Here is a 19,873-nt window from a genome sequence, read left to right on the forward strand (position 1 = left end):
GGAATTTTCTTTGCCCAATCGTAACTACTCGGCCATTTCCGTAACCACAAATAATCTTTTTATCGGTTACGGAAAAGGGCGAGCGTGATCCGATTGTTTCTTTGCCTTCTAGACTGGTTCCCTGCTCTGGTTCCCATACATTGCTGTGAATAAGTCCTACGTTTATTGGTTTTGTTTACAAGCTTCAACATCAATAAAATCTCCAGCACATTTACAGCCTGTATTGTAAACTACACTGAAAACATACTTTACACACAATTTTCAGCTCAGTATTATGTTATCCTCTTCATTCAAGTAATATGTGAACTCTTCTCGAATGTGAAACGAACGATCTACTCTGAACAGTAATCCAAATATGGCACTGTGTATTCGGTTGAATCGGTACGTCGATTTACCCAAATGGACCCAAATGGAAATCAAATGGACCCAAATGGACCCAAATGGAATCAAATGGACCCAAATGGAAATCAAATGGACCCAAATGGAAATCAAATGGACCCAAATGGAAATCAAATGGACCCAAATGGAATTTTCAATATGTTGTACGGTGGTTTTATCAACTTTTACTTGTAAATTAATTACTCTTTTGATTATTTTAAGTATTTTATGTGTTCATGTATGTTTTTGAAAATTAATTAAATACTTTATACATTATATTATTATTATGTGTCAAAGTTCGTTTTTTTTTTTCTTACGAATAAATATATTTGCATGTGATCATATTATTTTTTAAGGGGGGGGCATATCTTGATTTCAATTATTAATGGGTAATTATCCAATAGGATCGATGAATTTGTACTATAATTTGGAGTACTTAGCAATAACCAATGCGATTAATTTATATCTTTGAGAAGATAATTATGAGACATTTACATTTTAAAAACACGCGTTTTGGGGAAAATTCTTCCTACCTGAATTTTTCTTCAAGGAGAATTTGGATTCTATGTACGGTAAATCTTTTTTCTACATTAAATGATTTTTCCCTATAAGATATTAAAAAAGCACTGATTTAATTAAGTAAATCAATATATATTTCCTTTTATATTAGATAAGAAATAATTTAATATTTTACTTTACTCCGGCTTCGTATATAGACATTGATAAGCATACTGTTGCATTCATTTAAAAAGAAAAAATAAATAGATCGTACATACAAGATATTTTAAAATTAAATTATTTTTTTACCTGCAATATAGATTAATATAAAAGGCATCAATTAGATTTTAGTTTATAAATCAAGTACTATAATCACTTTAATTATAAACACATAACAACATTACAATAGTCTTAATCTAAATGTGTAATTTTTTAGAAGATATAATTATTTACCCGTATTAATTAGACCTCCTTACAGTTGATACTGTTCTATAGTAGGGTAATGACGGTATTGTTATCAAAACAACCGATTATTTGACACGCGTCACATAATTTGTGTACTCCTAATAAACAAAGGAAGGCAGCAGTTCAAATTACACAACTCTTCGCATTTTGTTAAAATAAATTATCTAACATTACAAAAAATATTTACTACTTATTGTATAGTTAAGCGTAGGTTTTTCTTTATATCAGTAATCCATTGATTTGGGAAGAAATCTAAATGTATTCCTTTTTAATTTCGATCTGTAAATGTTTAGACATACTCAATGTCGCTCTGAAAAAAGCGGTAGCCGTGCATCATCAACGTTATCTATAGACTTTGATAACGGCTAACGATCCCTATATTTAATTATCTAAATATTATTAAACGTTTATTCATTCAGTTACTTTGATCAAACTTGAATAAAACAGTTATTTATCGATATAAATTTTAATAATTAACTTTAAGAAATGACTACAATAAGAAATTGAACGATAAACTAATTTTATTTTACATCTAAATCCTTCAAATACTCAAATAAATTATTTTTTTTCACTTTATATAACCATGATAACGTTTAATATGAAAAATATTATATTTTAATTTCCATTTGGGTCCATTTGATTTCCATTTGGGTCCATTTGATTTCCATTTGGGTCCATTTGATTCCATTTGGGTCCATTTGATTTCCATTTGGGTCCATTTGGGTAAATCGACGCACCCGGTTGAATAGCCAATCATTTCAAATCAAGTTGAGCGGGTCTGCATCATTATTTTGATGAAGTTTGAAACCAGTGGTAATTTTTTGACACTTCATCTAGATTTAGGAAGATTCTTGCCTTGACAACTGCTCGAACTCCCGGGTTGGCATGCTCTAAAGGTTTGTTTACGATTTCCAGCCGTTTTTACTTTCACTTTCAGATCAGTACATTGTGCATGTTGTGAAAGAATGAAACTAATCAAAGTCACGGAAAACGACGCTTTGTATGTTATTTTCTGCTAGGATATTAAATAAGTACTTTTGATAATTTGGGTATTAAATGTTTATGTGCATCACTTTATTCTGTAAAGCCTAGGTGTATGAATCATAGGGGCTTGTCTTCCGGATTGAAAAATGTAACATAATTTTAAAAATTTGTATCTGCATTAACCATGTTAACTACACTCTAAAAGTTGCTTTAATAAAGATTCTGATCAGGCAAGAAAAATAAGAAAAGTACTACACCTATATACATAAACTCTCAACTTTGAGAGTTTATTTATTTTTATTTATATCATTTTGTATTTTAAACTGTGTCCATTTTCTTAAAACACAGGTATAGTGAATTCAGTATGCAGATTGTTGAAAAGGAAACATCAAGACGGGGCGAGGAAGACAACAATACATGATTACCCACATTGAGGATCCCAGTGTTCTTTGGTACAAGCACATTTTAATGATAAATTTCATGAAATCTGTTACTTGAACAAACATTTACATTATTTAGTGCTTGACTTGCTCGGGAGTCAATATCGTCATATATTTGTAAAAAAAAAATGTTCAATTTCCTTTGTATAGTCTCAAGCTACTCAGCCTACCATGAGAAAATTAAAAGATCTGTCATGAAGAAGATGCGGGTTTTCAACTTTCATATTATAAATGGCAAGTATTGTTTAGAACTAAATTTAGATTATTCTTGATAAAAAATAACATAAGAGTGTTTATCAATTCATAGCTATTATTTGTGATTATACTGTGTATTAATTTTCAAAATCAATTCATTCTCTGGTGACCAAGTGCAGCAGTTTGCTTCAAACTCATAATTTTGTTTTAAAAATATTGACTATATTTGTCCATATGTACAAAATGTTAATCATGGTATGAATTCTATTTCAGCATGATTGTCATATTCAATTTGAGGGACTCTCACCTAAAGTCCTTTTACTGTTCCATATCAGGAATAAGTTCATGAGCTGAAACATGCGATTGGGGAAAAAGGTACATATATCCTAAACCATAACTTCAGTATCATTCTGTATACATGTACAGCTAAACTAAATACGTACATGTGGAAATTTTAGCGAGAGGCAAATTTTACGATTTGTCCTTTAAAACTGGTAATTTATTTTTAGCGAGATGCTATTTTACGGACTTTAAAATGCACATTTAAGAAACTTATACAAATAAAACGCAATTAATTTTTAACAATATTTAATTTTAGCGATCTCAACACCCTCGCTAATAATGCCAAAATTAAATCCTCGCTAAAAATTCTACTTATACGATACGTAGCATTATATTGTTCTCTTTGTAAACTGACAACTGAGTAGTCAGGAAACCTATGATTTCTCAATATTTCAGGGATTTATTCTTTGTTTTTGTGTAGTACCCTTAAAAAATACATTTTTCTCAAATTGTAATTTATAGGCTTTTTGTGATAAGGGATACATGACCTAACCCATTGATTCTTCATATAATATGTCAATAACAAGAGTTCCACTCATCTTATTAAACTAATAACATTTTTTGCTTTTTGAGGTTAAAGGTCATGTATGAACTGTTTATTTATTAGCAAGGTTGTGCCTTGTTTTTATTTTTATTAATCATTGTATTGTGAATTCTGATAACACGAAGCCGTTGAAAATATTCATACTTATGCATGGCACTGAAAAAAAATACTTTTTTTTCTTTTAGGAAAAACATTAGGAAAATGCCTGTATGGGGAGAAAAGTTTTGAACTCTGAAAAGGGAGGTGTGACAAAAACATTTTGACAGTTGTTGATTTCCACTAAAACCAATATCCACAAGAAAGAGAACATAACTTTATGTTGATTCACAACTTTAAATTTAAGAATGTACAGTTGGTTTTATTATAAAACATGTCACATACAAAAAAACATATTTGTAAAATGTACTCTGTCTTTGATATGTATGTAATTTGCAGGATAGGATGTGGGCAACATATACTGACAAGAATCTTGATGATTTTGATCTAATGCTTGTAAAAAATAATGTTTTGTATTGTAATAAACAAAGTTAAAGTCAGCTTTTTCTTAATATGTATATTAATTATGATGTTTACATTTCCGCAACTTATCAATTTTGAAGGAAAATCTTATTCATAATTTGAATAAGGCTTCATTCACTGGAATGGAAAACGGAAATTATTAACTTTTGTGGTTATTAAAGATGGTATTTAATTAAATTTAAGGTTTGTAATTATCAGATTGTGGTTATTAAAGATGGTATTTAATTAAATTTAAGGTCTGTAATTATCAGATTTAATATATCCTAAATACTGTGTTTAATGGTTGTAAATATTAACTTTACTTTTTTGTAAAGTCAAGACAATGTGGGACATTACATCATATTTAAGTGCATGTAAAGTTAATGTAAAGGTTACCTTTTCCAACTTTGACTTTTTTCAGAAAAGCCAATTAAAGGCATTGTAAATAATAAATTTACATTATCTTTACTTGTTTTGTAAAGCCAAATTTTCACGCAGTGCTTACTTCTATGCCAGGCTAACGCACAATCTCAAAAATCACCATGGACGCGTTCCTTTTAATCAAGTTATTGTCAACAAATTACGTCGTTACAACCCTTTCAGCGGTGTCTTTGTATGTCATAGCTCAAGGTACTACGTATACACCTGGACATTGATGACCGACCACAAAGAGTGGGTTATTTCTGACTTGATCGTTGGCGGTCCTGCAAAGGGGAAATTAATCATGGACAGTGACGAGGGATTAGAGAGTGGATCATAGACGGTCCTTGTTTATGTCCGCCGAGGATAGCATGTATTCGTTCGAATAACTGGTGGAAATCAAAACGTCGAATCCCGAGGAAGTGTAACGAGTTTTTCGGGTTGGAGACTGCCTTAGACGTGGAGATTGAACTGCGCATAAATAAAGGCACCTTACTGATAAAAGTGATTTGTCTTAATTATTTTGTTTCTAAAGCTTTTAATTTCTTTTATTCATAAGGCAAAATTTTATTTGTAAAGTTTGCATTTAATTCTATTTTCTGTTTTCGTTTAAATAAATTTTGAAAGTGAATATGACATCTGTTTATTTTAAAACAATTACAAAGCTACTGAAATAAACGATCGTATTAGCTTTCATCAGTATACCGGTATTGATACACAAACAATTGCACTGGACATTTTTTTTCTTCGATTGTCCAATACAAAATAAAAATTCAAGGGGATGGGGATTGAAGAGAAAAAGAGGCAAATAAAGAATAGAAAGGGGTTGTAAGAAATACTGAATGATTGTTCAGATACTTTTAAATGTTTTCGGTTATTATTTTAATTAATATATCTTTTTACAACATTATCAATGTTGATATAATTTTGATTTCTTAGAAAGTGGCTTTTATCAGCAACTAATCTCAAATCACTTTACACGACACTAGTCTAGTGTCTCGGCGGTGTGATATATACGAGGTTTTTAAGATATTTATACTAATTATTACTTAGATACAGATCTGCCATCAATAAGAGACTAGCTATTTGCATATCTGTTATACAGATTATCGAATTAGTTAGGAGAAGAGCATCCCAAACGGAAAAGATTTTTAACAAACTACTATCAAACCATCAACAAACTACCAACAAACTATATTTTCGTGGTTTGTTACAATAGTTCGATAGTATAGCATTTAATGACACACAAACAAACCACTGTTTCTAAAAATAAGTAAAGTGGTTTGTTAGTCTTTCATTTCGGCTGATTGTGATTTCTTTATAGTTTGTTAGACTTGGTACCTTGCAACAGTGTTTTATTAGTATAGCATTTGGATCTAACCACATGGGAAATTATTTTACAGACATGTTTAGGGTTGAATTATCTAGAATTGTTGAAGTTTCCAAGAACAGCTTAATCTTTACATCCGGTGTTAGCTATTTGCGCCAATTTTCAAACCACCAAGCAGGTCAGAAACAAAGGAACTGGTGAAGGGACATTCAAATTTTTAGTATCATTCTATAAGATCCCTGACTGGAAAAAAAGCAATTAACATTATTAAAAGATGGATCTGGATACAGAAGAGGTATTAAATACATGTCATAAAGTTCCTTTTTACCTAAAATAAGGCTGAACTACAGTAATTAATCTTCTGTGAATGTGGATGTGTATGCTTTTACTAGCTTTGGGTTTTTAATTTATTTATTTTCAGATTGACCTATAATTCCAATACTAGTTTAGATCAGTTTTGAATTATGGGAAGTATACTTGAAAATAAGACAAAAAAGATGTCTTTCAACGTTGCAATAAGGTGCCAGAACAATTAAAGGAAATATTGCAGCATTTTCCATGCCAGATGAAGCAGGGAATATTTTAATGTCAGCTTGAAGAACATTTTTTTGGTGAAAAATGAAGATGTGCATGACATGAAGGAGAATATGTGATAAGTAGATGCATGGACATTGGCTTGGAATTGCATCTCCTAAACTGAAGGGAACATGTTGGAATGTTGCACTTGCATTGGCTAAACTTGTGAATCCTGGAATTTAAAATACTCTGAAACAAGACTTGCTGAATATTTCAAAATATGAATGTTTTAGGTGTTTTCAAAGACTTGTGGATTTGTAAAGGTTATAAGGAAAATTCAAATCTTAAGTGTTTTGCTGAGGGATTTGTTACCAGTGATTTGTTAGTAGTTTGTTAGAGTGGTTTGATAGTAGTTTGTTGAGTGGTTTGATAGTAGTTTGTTAGAGTGGATTGATAGTAGTTTGTTAGAGTGGTTTGATAGTAGTTTGTTAGAGTGGTTTGATAGTAGTTTGTTAGTAGTGGTTTGATAGTAGTTTGTTAGAGTATAGTTTGTTAGCTCATTTGCATGTGATTTGCTATACTATTAAACTACTTTCAAACCATAGTGGTTTGTTAGTAATTTGTTATAGTAGTTTGTTTGCCTTTATTTTCCGTATGGGATACCACTCAGATTCTTATTTTGTTTGATGACACAAAAGGTTATCCTGGAAGGACTGTATTGCAATCATTTTATTTCTTAGAATATGCTGGTAATTCAATAATTTTCTTATCTCAATTTTATTGGTAATTTTTTGTTAGCGAATACTGCATACAGAATAGTGCATAGAGATTTATGACACAATTTATAAACTTCCCAATTAAACTAAATCTTGAAGAAATTGACATACATATCTATCTTTATTTTAATACTTAATGTACATGTAGTACAAAAATATTTAACTGCCTCCATAACCAAAGATTCGGGTAGTTAATTGTTTTTGACTGTCTCCCCTCTGTCTGTCTTGCTCTGTGCCTGATTGAAAAAAAATATCCTTGACTTAAACTTTAATTGGTTTGAGACTGGTTTTCATTTTTCACATGGGTATTCCTTGTTACAATATCTTTCAATGGGAACCAATGTATTGACCTATTGAACTTACTTGTTAGTATGACTCACGTTTGCAAAAAAAAATTACCAAATTTTAACTTTAGCATTAACTTTTGAAGTGCCATGTCCTTCTTCTGGGTACAAGTACTAGTATGTGTGAGTACATTTGTATTTGTCTCAAATCCTGGACTTTGAAGAACTTTTGAAATGATTACCCTTTTCAATAACTTATGAACAGTCGATTTCTAGGTAATTGATAAGTATATTCATTAGGACAGGTCCCTACTCTGTAGTACATCATTTTTTTTTATTTTGACCTTAGAATTAAAGCTGCATTTAAAAAAAACTGACTTTTGTCAATATAATTTTTCAAAAAAGTTACATCCACACAATTTTTCGAGAACGTTTGGTCAACAAGACTGCCTACCTAAGAGACCAGGCATCGCAGTACAACATTTGGACTTTATTATCACATAATGAATTATTCGATCTTTAAAATCATTAAGAGAGAGACAGCAAATTCACATGCAATTTTATTTAATAAAATAACAATAAAACCTGTCGCACAAAAAATCTATAGAACCTTTGAAAAGTTTTTCAGCTCAATTATAGTAATTGGATCTCTTTCACACTTGAAAAATCTTCTCAGTTTACATCTCTTTATAAAATGAAGATACTAATAAAATATTAAAGGCTAATATCAATAGCATCTGTTGTTTACAAATAAGTTATTAGAAATATGTTTTGTTTGACACCTACTCAAATATGCTATTGAATAATGCATTTTTTAAGTTTCAGTCTTGATCCAAACTGGTGACTCAAAACTAACAAACAGATAAGAATATGTCATAATCATTCACTATATTCATGGTATTCAATTTTTGTTAGAGACAAAGGCATTGGAAATTTGGCCAGAAGGCTTCATATTCGAAAACATTAGAAAAGATTTCTATTAACTTACATTTATACTTTAAAATATCGGATTTGTTGTTTGCTGTACATTTTACGTACGGGACTCGAGAAGTTAACACTTACGAGGGTTGTCCCAAGAAGTCATAGACAGGGAAAACAGTTTAGTTTCTCTTTACTTAAATAAATTTCTTTCCTTGTAATAGCAGGACATATATTCAAAAAATTCACAATTTTAAACAACATTGAATATATTATGTCTATACAAAATTTGATTTGTATTGGTTACATGTTTTAAAAATTATAAACAACCCTCGTACATGTATATGGAGTTGTCATCGCAGATGAAAACTGTACAACTCGCTTACAAGACAGACCGGTGTCGCATAATATTTGGTCCGCCTCGTTTAAAGGTCCGGCCGGACCAAATACGATAACATATTAGGTCCGCCTTTTATAAGAAAAGGTCCGGCCCGTATAAGAAAAGGTCCCCCTACGTTTTAAGGTCCGGGTGGTGCAAAATGTTTTAATCTTGACTTTAACATATGATTTTAAAGAGAATCAGTTTATACTATATGATCAGAAGGATTTACCCTATTGTGTTTTATTTTTTGTACAACATTCACGTATCTCTAGACAAGAATCTACTCGTTTAGTGTGCTTTGAGCATTGCAGTTTAGGACCATAATTTCTTTAAAAATAATGCCACAATTATTGTGCAAGTGTTTGTTTTTCCTTAGAATTTACTTTGTGTAAATTAGTACGATTCAAGGTGTGAAATCTGTCGGTGTGTATAGCTAATAAAACAATGGGGGTGTGACGTATTTGTTTACCTGACAGGTACCCACAGGTAGAGCCCGCGGCAGATGGCGCTGTCAATGAATGGTCGGTGAACCTAATGGTCATGTGTTAGCTTTATATATCAATAGATTTGAAGTTTTTAAATTATGCTAAGGAACAAATATTCATTCGTACACTTCAAAACTGCGACATTTATAAAAAGTATAATCGTATAGTCTTTATTTGAATATTTAAAGCTAAATATGGCGTATCATAATCTGAGCTAAAATTTAACAAGCTAATTCAGAGAATTCGTGTCCCCCGCTTAGGGAATAAGTCGGCTCCCCCTGACTGAATTTGTTGAATTATTAAATGTATACATGTATACTGAAGCAAATAAAATACATGTATGTCAAAATGCATATAAAGATTTGATTTCTTATTCTTCATTATGTGTATAGAAGATTTTTTTTTATATGGAATTTTTATCACACTGTAATGATGATTTTATAACCTCATAAATTTTTCATTTCACATGCTGAATACTATCATTTATTAAAAAAAAAAAGTATTTAAAAAAAAATAGAAAGGCTCGACCGAGATTCGATCCCGGGACCTCTCACATTTCAAGCGAGAGACATAACCACTAGACCACGGAATCGCTTTCAAAATTAGTGCGAAGTATATGCAGAAGTGAAGTCACATATATGTATATATTAATGTTTTCATGTTCGGTATTCTCAAAATTTTACACAATCCATGGTGTTTGATTTATTTAGCAATTATTTAACAGTTCTAATAGATGTAATAAGAACATAAAGTCCGCCGAGAACCTGTTTTATACGCAATAACTCTCCTCATGCCCCTGCGCTAAAAATAGCGACATGTAATACTATAAATACTAATAAAACAAACGGGGCGGGGCACTTTGAGAGGGGCGAGAGACGTCTTAGGGAGTTCTGATATAAGATTACATTGCATAAGCTCAAAATCTTCTTGAAATATCGCCCGGAAATAATAGTATTACACACAGACAGAATGTATAAATTTACGACCTTGAACTTTGACCTTTTGACCTCAAAATCAATAGGGGTCTTCATTAGGCCACAGGGAGTTGTTATATAAAATTTCATTGCAATAGCTCAAATGGTTCTAGAGATATCGTGTGGAAACGAAAGTGTTTTAACAGACAGAATTTGCTTATTTGTGACCTTGACCTTTGACCTTTCGACTTCTAGTATGCCAGGCTAAACTCAAGCTCTTGTTTCTGGGGGAAAAATGTGGGATATATATGTACAATACCGCTATTCTTTAATATTTTTAATTTTTTGACACGTATCCGCGTGATTTTACTACGCCCCCTCCCCTCCCCCGCCAAAAAAAAAACATTAAGGAGGGGCGTATAAAATGTTCGGATTTTTATTGAAACCGAGAGACATAAGTATAAATATATCATTAATGCACAGAGATTTTATATGAGCGACATGTATATTAAATATGAATAATAAAGGCATTTCGCCAAGTAATGCACATTTACCTTGTCCTGGAGTAATATTTATTGGGCCGCATTTCATTTCCGGAATTTTCAAAAAAAAAATATTAACTTTTCATTTCCGACAGTTTTTACATTTTAAAAGTTTTCATCTCCGACATTTGTCAAATTCATGTCAGCATTTTTCTGCAATGAAAAAAAAAATCATACTTCCATCATAAATAATATTATATAATACATATATACAATACCCTGTTAAAAATCTATTTCCATCTTTGTTATATATGTTAACTTTTAAGTGTCATAAAGGTATCTTTTAAAAAATCCAAAAATGTGAAGAAAAAAAATGAAATAAAAATGTCGAATTTCTAAATAATAACGAAAATTGTCGGAAAATGCAATGCAAAATTCAGGAAATGAAATGCAGAGATTTAGTAGATATAATTATTAGCCTTTGAATTGGTAAGAAACTGTTTTAACTTATAAAAACACAGGGGATATGGTACTTTAGGTTTTCTCAAACGAAACAATTATAGACTAACCCCTAACTGCCCAATCCGCAGGCATGTTGTTTTTACACTAACGGGTGTAGGGTAGTACACCGTGACATAGGCCCCTGTCACAGTGACCCCCCACTTATTGACAACAATATTAAACGTAAAGAATGACAGATTTTTTTTATTAATACTATAAAGAAATATATTTTGAATGATGTGAATTTTTTTTTGCGAGTAGGAGTCGGACGTTTATCATGTACTTATTGGAAAGAGACTGTAACTAAATGATTTGTGTTGGACTTACGAACATTCATCTGTTTATTGCATACTGATTAATCTGCCAGTAAACAGGCGGTGAAGGTAAATGTATACGTGTACATTTGTATTCTTAATATTTTTTAAATGATAATGTTGATACCAGTGTATTGAAACGACAAAATAAGCATGTCCCATCTTCCCGACAGGAAACTCGATCAATAAATCTATACATTTCTTTAATAAATATATTATTTATGTATTAATTTCTTACTTATTGTTTACTACATTCTCTTGGAGGAAACACTGGCTATTAATACGACTTTATATCCTTTATATTATATAATTAATTTTAAAACAATAGTTTTTCAACTAATATCAAATGAACACAGGCATACAATTTGTATAATAGGCCGAGGGCGGACCTTTTCTGATAGAGCCAGGCGGACCTAATATGTTATCGTATTTGGTCCGGCCGGACCTTTAAACGAGGCGGACCAAATATTATGCGACACCGGTCACCCCAAAGACAACTCCCCTCAAATCAGGACAATTCGCGCCCATTTAAGACAACTTTCTCCCAGTTTAAGAAAGCAATAAATTTTAATTATATGATATAGATATCTGAATACGGAACTTTCGAGTTACGGATCCGCTTCGGATATTATTGCTCGCCAGACGTAATTGTAGGGCATAGTTCACTTCCGCATTCCAACGCAACGGTGTAAACAAATATGGAAGACTTCAATAGTTATCAAGTCCCAGCGTTAAAACATTACTTAAGTACGAAAGGCATAACGACATCCATGTACAGAAAAGCTCATTTGATAAAACTGTGTGAACTGGCAAGAGAAATAGCGGTGCGTCGATTTACCCAAAAGGACCCAAAAGAACCCAAAAGGAACCCAAAAGGACCCAAAAGGAACCCAAAAGGACCCAAAAGGAACCCAAAAGGACCCAAAAGGACTTGAAATAAAGATAATAAATGGATATATTGTAGTGGTCTCGGAGGGGCTGGGAACGATTTCTCTAGTCACCTCCAGACCACGTGCCCGGCAGTGATGCGGGCTGTGACGTAATCGTCTCTCTGATTGCTGATTGTCGACCCGTTCAGACGTGTTTACCAATCCTCTGTAAGTCACTGTATTATTGTTGATATATTATTGGCGACCACTAATAAACGTGCGGAATTTATCCATAGTATTTCTCTGCTTTATCCGCCATCACAGTTTAGTTATGTAGCTGCAGGTGAAATACTATATTGACGCTGTGATCCAGGGTTCTTTGTCTGGGCAGCGGGGTGCCGGCCTAACCACGTGTTGTTAGTGCCGTCGCCATCTTGGATTTTTGTGACTTTGTATTTTATCATGTAAGTTTATAGGCTTTAACCTTATAAAAGTCTTTGTGTTTTTAGTTTATTGTTTTGTATACTCTTAGCGGATTAGCCGCGAGAGGTTTTTATGCATTTTGAATAAAGTTTACTGTATTTTTGTGGGATCTGAGGACCGGTGTGATGGACCGGGAGGTTAGCTCGTTCGGTCTTGGTAGGGGGGCTTTGAGACCCGAGGGGGGTTGGTACGCTCGTTCGCTGGGGGGAGACCGGAGTGGTCTATTAGGTGCCCCGTTAGAGTGCAGCCCAGGGAAAGTCCCGCCTACTATTAGTGTGAAGTTTGTCCCGGGTGTTGCTAGTACACCTGTGCCCCAGGGGGGGGAGTGCCCCGGATAATGTCACTCAGTATGGGGAGGGGGACATATCACTCACACAGGGAGCTATTTCGGAGGGTCCAGGGGAAACACCCGGATGGTCCGCTTTTTATTCCCTCCTCCAGGAACGTCAGCACATACTGGAGGGAGTGGTTGACCGGATTCAAGGGGAAATGGGTCAATTCCAGGGGAATATAAGTCAGATCCATGGTGACCTTGACACTGTTAATAAGAGGGTGGATACCCTAGGTCGGGATATAGGCATAGTGAATGGCAGAATGGATGCCTTTGGTCAGGATATGGGGGCCCTGAGGGGGGAGATAGATACCCTTGGGACCAGTGTCACAAATGTGTCGCAGCAGCTGGGGACTATGGGGTCCGAGATAGATGCCCTTGGGACCAGTGTTACAGGTGTGTCAACACAGGTGGGGTCCATGGAGACAAGTATGGGGGGCCAGTTGGGTAACATTACTCAGATGTTGGCTGGGTTAATGAAGACCAGTCAGCCCCAGTCACCCCCATCCACGCAGGATAATAGGGTCAGTCAGCCAGTAGTGACTAGTAGCCAGGGGAGTCCTTGGGTCCCTAGCGCACTACCCGGATATCAGGTGACTGTTAGCAGCCCTGTAGTGACTAGTAGCCAGGGGAGTCCTTGGGTCCCTAGCGCACTACCCGGACATCAGATGCCTGTTAGTAACCCTGTAGTGACCGCACATAGCGGGGGGTATATGCCTGTCTCTGTGGGGGGCCCTAGTGTACACATGTATCAAGGTCAGTCCCTATCCTCATTTGGCAATGACAGTTTAGTCTCGGGATTGCCGAGCACTATTACTTTGGGTTCTTTTGCGTCAGGGGGGACCGATTACCCAGTGCTTCCGAGCACGGGCCCACCGGTTCCGGGTCAGGTTGCATGGTGCACCCGAGCGGGTACTTCCGCGACATTGCCCTTAGCGTCCGCGCATCCTAGTGTTGCTAACTCGAGTGGTCAGGGCGCTGGCCACTATGGTAGGTTGGTTGGAGAGTCAGCAGCATTGGGGGGTAGTCCGTCGTTTATGCCCAGTCAGGGGGGTCCGAATACTGCAGGACAGGGACATTCCCTGATGACCACCGCATACCAGAGCCTGTTGCCTAGCTTACTTCCCGCGGGTACCCGTAGCTGCATTAGTCGAAATATTCCAGCCGAGGTCAAAGGGGTTAGATATAACGGGGACGTAGAATGGGGTCCGTTTTACTCGAAGTTTTCTACCATTGCCGAGTACCATCAGTGGAGCGACCCCGACTCTCTGTTTGCCCTAAGTCTCACGTTAGAGGGGGCAGCCCTTAAATACTTTGACATCCTCAGGCGACGAGGCGCGCTATTAAGTTTCCGTGAGGTCGTTCTCCGGATGGAGGAGCGATTCGGTAAGACTTCTCTTAGAGCCGCCTCACAGCTGGAATTTAATTCGATCAGCCAGCGGGCGGACGAAGCTATTGAGCAATGGGGAGATAGTGTGATGGACACCGCCCAGAAAGCGTTCGGTGGCGGCACCTCGCCAGAGGATTTCCAGGAGCAAATTATTGTCTGTTTTGCTCTGGGGTGTAATGATGGCGAGGCGGCGCAACAGTTGATCAATAATCCCCCGGGAACTCTCGAGGAGGCAATTAAGCGTGTAAAAACGTATCAACTTAGCCGTAGAGCTTTAGCCCGCCGTCCTAGGGCAGTGCAATCGCTTTCGAGGGACCGAAGTCAGTCGCCAAGTTCAGGCTTTTATCGCGCCAGGTCAGACTCTGAGAACCAAGACTTTTTCGTGGCACGCAGAGAGCGCTCGGAATCAAGGGACCGCTCTAATCGTGCCAGCGGAGACCGTCCTTATCGTGCCAGCAGGGACCGTCCTTATCGTGCCAGCAGGGACCGTCCTTATCGTGCCAGCGAGGACCGTTCCCCAGATCGTGCCAGCAGGGACTGTCTTCATCGTGCCAGCGAGGACCGTCCTCGCCGTGCCAGCAGAGACCGTTCTGATCGCCGCGCTAGTAGGGACCGCTCCGAGTCACCGGATTGGGACGCAGGTAAGAGACATTACTCCAGTGACTCGGAGGACCGCACCCGAAGATCCAGTCGCGAGCGAGGATCCTCGAGGGATCCGTCACCGAGTAGGGGCCGCTCTAGCGCGACGAAGCCCATTGTGTGCTTTGAGTGTCAGGAGCCAGGACACTTCTTACGCGATTGCCCGATCCGCCAGCGACGGCGTAGATTGGGGTCCCCTAAGCCTTGCCTTAAGTCAGTAAATAGCGAGGACGAGGACAGACATCGCACATCGAAACATGAGACTAAAGTGAAGTTCACTGAACCAAATGTCAAAGCGACTTATGTTATACCATCTGTCAGGTCTGGTAGTCAAGTCATTGGTTCAGGAGCTTGGCGGATTCCGATACAGATTGGAGGCCAACAGGTGCGGGCGACAATCGATACCGCAGCCGACATATCAATAATATCTAGTGACGTTTATAAATCTTTGAGGCCGCAGCCCAAAGTTTTAAGTGACACTAATGTTAGGTTGGCTGGCGAGGGAGCTGGTATGACCGCTCAGTACCTCGGTTGTCTTAATATACGCATCGGGGATTATGACTTTGTACTCCCGATCTATGTTGGTTCTCTGCAGGACGAGATGCTCCTAGGCATAGATTTCCTGCGTAAGCATGGTGTAGAGATTTCTTGTGAAGCCGGTACTTTAAGGGTTAAGGGCATTGACACTACATTTGCTATGAGTGTTGATGAGTCAGTACCAGTACTCGATGCGGTTTCAGTCCGCAGGGTGCGGATTCCCCCGCACACTGCTCAAATCATCGAGAGTACCCTTAGTTCCGATATGCCAGAGTTTATGCTGGAGCCAGCCAGTATATTTCCGCCTGGTATAGTAGCTTCGCGGACATACAACACTGCAGGTAACAGAGCCAAGCTGTGTATCTTGAACATGACAGACCGAAGTCATATTGTTAAAACAGGTACTAAGGTGGGGAAAGCAGTCCCTGCCGATCTAGTCAATGACACTAAGCCCACAGTGCGTCGTGTAAGCTTTGAGGGGGATAGGACTTATGACCATATTGCCCCACTCTTAGAGCAGTTAAATAAGACCGCGCCTGTGGAAGTCAGATCCGAGGCAGCGGAGCTAGTCAAAAAGTTTGCCGACGTCTTTGCTACTGATGACCTTGATCTCGGAAGTTTTTCCGAGATCGAACACCGAATAGACACCGGAAATGCGTCTCCTGTCAAGCAGCGGATGCGACGCACCCCCGCTGTTTTTCAAGGGGAGGAAGAGGGTCATCTCGATAAGATGTTGAAAGCCGGAGTCATCCAGCCATCTTCCTCAGACTGGGCGTCTGCCCCAGTGCTGGTCCGGAAGAAGGATGGCAGCGTCCGTTGGTGCGTGGACTACAGAGCCCTGAATAAGGTGACAGTCAAGGACACGTACCCTCTGCCACTCATCGAGGAGTGCATGGATACGCTAGCGGGAAACCGCTGGTTCTCCAAGTTGGACGCTAATGCGGCTTACTGGCAGGTTAAGATAGCTCCGGAAGACCGGAAAAAGACTGCCTTTATCACAAAATATGGGTTATTTGAATTCACTAGAATGGGGTTTGGTTTGTGTAACGCCCCTGCCACCTTCGCCAGGGCCATAAATTTGGTGTTACACAGACTCAACTGGAAGATAGCCTTAGCCTTCCTAGATGATGTCTTAGTCCTAGAATCTACCGCACACGCTCACCTTGATAACCTAAGACAAGTGTTTGAGCGGTTCCGAGCATATGGCCTTAAATTCAAGCCTCGGAAATGCGAGCTGTTCAAGACGAAGGTTGAGTTCCTTGGTAGAACCGTGAGCGAGCACGGAGTTGAGATGGGGGACCAGTACATCGAGTCAGTGCGTGACTGGCCAGTTCCATGTGATGTTAAGGGCGTAGAGCGCTTTCTTGGCTTCGCCAATTATCATCGCAGTTTTATCCCCCACTTCTCCAGAATTGCGGCTCCGTTGTATGCGGTTACCGGAAAAAGTGGTTTCCGGTGGAGTGAAGAGCAGCAGAGTGCTTTCGAGAAACTCATTCAGTTAATGACTCCTCCTCCAGTTCTAGCCATACCGAACAGTACAGGTCATTTCATCCTGGACACTGACGCCTCGGATTATGCCGTAGGCGGGGAATTGAGCCAAGTCCAGGATGGCAAAGAAAGAACCATTGGGTATGGGAGTGCTGTGCTATCCGCAGAACAGCGCAGATATTGTACAACTCGTAAAGAGCTATTGGCGGTAATTAAGTTTACCAGACAATTCCGCCATTACCTGCTGGGTCGAGAGTTCACAGTCAGGACCGATCATCATAGCCTGGTCTGGCTAATGAACTTCAAGCATCCGCAGAACCAGATTGCTCGATGGCTCGAGGAACTGAGCCAGTACAACATGCGGATCGTACACCGCCCGGGAAAGAAGCATGTGAATGCTGACGCTCTGTCCCGGGACATACCTGATTCATGCCAGGGGTACTCGACGAGGATTAGGGTCGAAGACTTGCCCTGCGGCGGATGCCGTTACTGCCGCCGAGCCCATGAGCGCTGGCATGACTTTAACACTGAAATAGACGATGTAATTCCTTTGTCCCAACTCTTTGACGAGACGCCTGTGCCAGCGGAGAGTCCGTCCGCTGAGGGGGGAAACTGTAGTTCATTAGATCCTACCCTTCGTCAGGCCATTGTTTCCAGTCCTTGGGAAGACACTCCCTCGACTGTGAGTGCGTCTGCACTCCCCAGTTTCCAGATTAATGTCAGTGGGGTGTCGAGTTTAAATCCCAAGATTGAGACAGTTAGTCCTCAAGTCTGTCAGGTAACAGGTGACACTGCGGGAATTTCCTTATCTTCATACAGTCCCGCAGACCTAGCTCAGAAACAGAAGAATGACAAAGCTATAGTTTACCTAAGACAGTACTTAGAGTCTGGGGACCTACCTACCGAAAGTGACTTAATTATCTGCAGTCCGGAAGAAAAGTGTTATCTTCTGGAGCGAGACTGCTTTTATCTCGACGAGACAGGAGTTGTTTGGCGAGAACCGGATGACTCGGATGCGCCCCGTCGGCTCCTAGTGCCGCGGAGTCTCAGATCCGAGATCATGCACTTATGTCATGACATACCGTCCTCTGGTCACCAGGGAATCCAGAGAACTAAAGAACGCCTTAAACAACAGTTCTACTGGTGGCGGATGACAAAAGACATTAAATTATATGTCAAGACCTGCGACGTATGTGCCAGGAATAAGCGTGGTTCGTTGCCAAACAGGTCAGAACTCAAGAGCTACCAAGCGGGAAGCCCGATGGAGAGGGTACATTTAGACTTTCTCGGGCCGCTTCCCCGAACTGATAGCGGGAACGAATACATACTCATGATGGTAGATAACTTCACCAAGTGGGTAGAGTGTATTCCGCTTCCGTCTCAGACAGCGGAGGTTACCGCCCGTTCCGCTATCAATGACTTCTTTTCTCGATTCGGCTATCCTTACGAAATCTTTACAGATCAGGGCCGCAACTTCGAGAGCGAACTTTTCTGTAAGATTTGTGTCATGTTGGGGATCCATAAAGCCAGGACCACACCCTACCGTCCGTCAGGGAATGGCCAGGTAGAGCGCTATAACCGCACTCTAATGGACGCGGTTCGTTGCTACGTAGATGGCCAGCCCAAGTCATGGGATAAGTACTTAGGCCCATTGGCTGGAGCGTTGCGGTCCGCGGTAAACCGCCATACTGGATACACTCCAAATCGTCTCATGCTGGGTAGAGAAGTAAATATACCAGCAACCTTGATGTTCGCCCCACCGCCTTCCACGTCTTTTCAAAATGGGTCTTGGTCTACTGGCGCCGCAATGCGGGAAAAAAGGTAGAGTCAGTATGGAGGGGTCCTGGGATAATAACCGAAGTCAAATCGGACACAATATTTGTGGTTAAATCTCGGCGCGAGGTCAAGGTCATGCACCATGACAAGCTTAAAAAGTGCGAGTCCAGGCAACTCCCTAAATGGTTAGTAAACTACAAAAATAAGTTGCCCGGACAGTCAGTAGCCCGAGATGGGGATAGTTCCCTTGTTCATGACGTGGTAACACCGCTGGGGTCCGCAGAGTCAGGATTAAGTCCTGAGATCCCGGGGAGTGGGGGTCACTCAATAGTTAGCCCAAAACCAGCGGAGTCAGTAGGTCCATATATGGGTACTCGTAAACGGGTTAGGGAAAGATTAGACCAGAATAAACAACCCCAATCGCCCAAGAGACCTAGAGCCACTAGGGGGACTAAAACCAAGAAATACTGTGTTTGCTTACAGTCTAATCCCAAAGGAATGATGGTGCAGTGCGACAGCTGTCGGGACTGGTTTCACCCAGGGTGTGTGGGTATAAGTGAGGATTATGCCAAATCTGTACCTCAATATATCTGCCCCGAATGTAGTCCCGTCGGAGTCGACACTGGGTAGTTAGAGTAGTTAGGTTTCCGCAATGATGCGGAAGCGTGTGCAAGTTCTAGTAGGTTAACATCAG

The 19,873-nt window shown here is 38.9% G+C and overlaps 1 protein-coding gene and 2 long non-coding RNA genes across 3 annotated transcripts; all 3 read left to right on the forward strand.

The window, feature by feature from the left end:
• Positions 1-108: 108 nt before the first annotated feature.
• Positions 109-2,999, forward strand: LOC134229311 (uncharacterized). Its single transcript, XR_009984161.1, has 4 exons — positions 109-381; positions 2,091-2,237; positions 2,674-2,777; positions 2,916-2,999. It is a non-coding gene; the product is annotated as an uncharacterized LOC134229311 (long non-coding RNA).
• Positions 3,000-3,232: 233 nt separating this feature from the next.
• Positions 3,233-4,797, forward strand: LOC134229360 (uncharacterized). The gene is made up of 2 exons (XR_009984172.1): positions 3,233-3,335; positions 4,032-4,797. It is a non-coding gene; the product is annotated as an uncharacterized LOC134229360 (long non-coding RNA).
• Positions 4,798-19,314: 14,517 nt separating this feature from the next.
• Positions 19,315-19,809, forward strand: LOC134229672 (transcription factor 19-like). Its single transcript, XM_062711476.1, has one exon. It carries the CDS (start codon positions 19,315-19,317, stop codon positions 19,807-19,809), a length of 495 nt encoding a protein of 164 aa, XP_062567460.1.
• The last annotated feature ends 64 nt before the right edge of the window (positions 19,810-19,873 follow it).

The sequence above is a fragment of the Saccostrea cucullata genome, unplaced genomic scaffold (assembly GCF_032062105.1).
Source record: "Saccostrea cucullata isolate Sc308-1 unplaced genomic scaffold, CSIRO_AGI_Scuc_v1 ctg2969, whole genome shotgun sequence".
NCBI classification, from domain to species: Eukaryota; Metazoa; Mollusca; class Bivalvia; order Ostreida; family Ostreidae; genus Saccostrea; species Saccostrea cuccullata.

Excerpts from the sequence above, each read along its gene's own strand:
- LOC134229672 (XM_062711476.1), top strand. The coding sequence starts at position 19,315 with ATGCACCATGACAAGCTTAAAAAGTGCGAGTCCAGGCAACTCCCTAAA.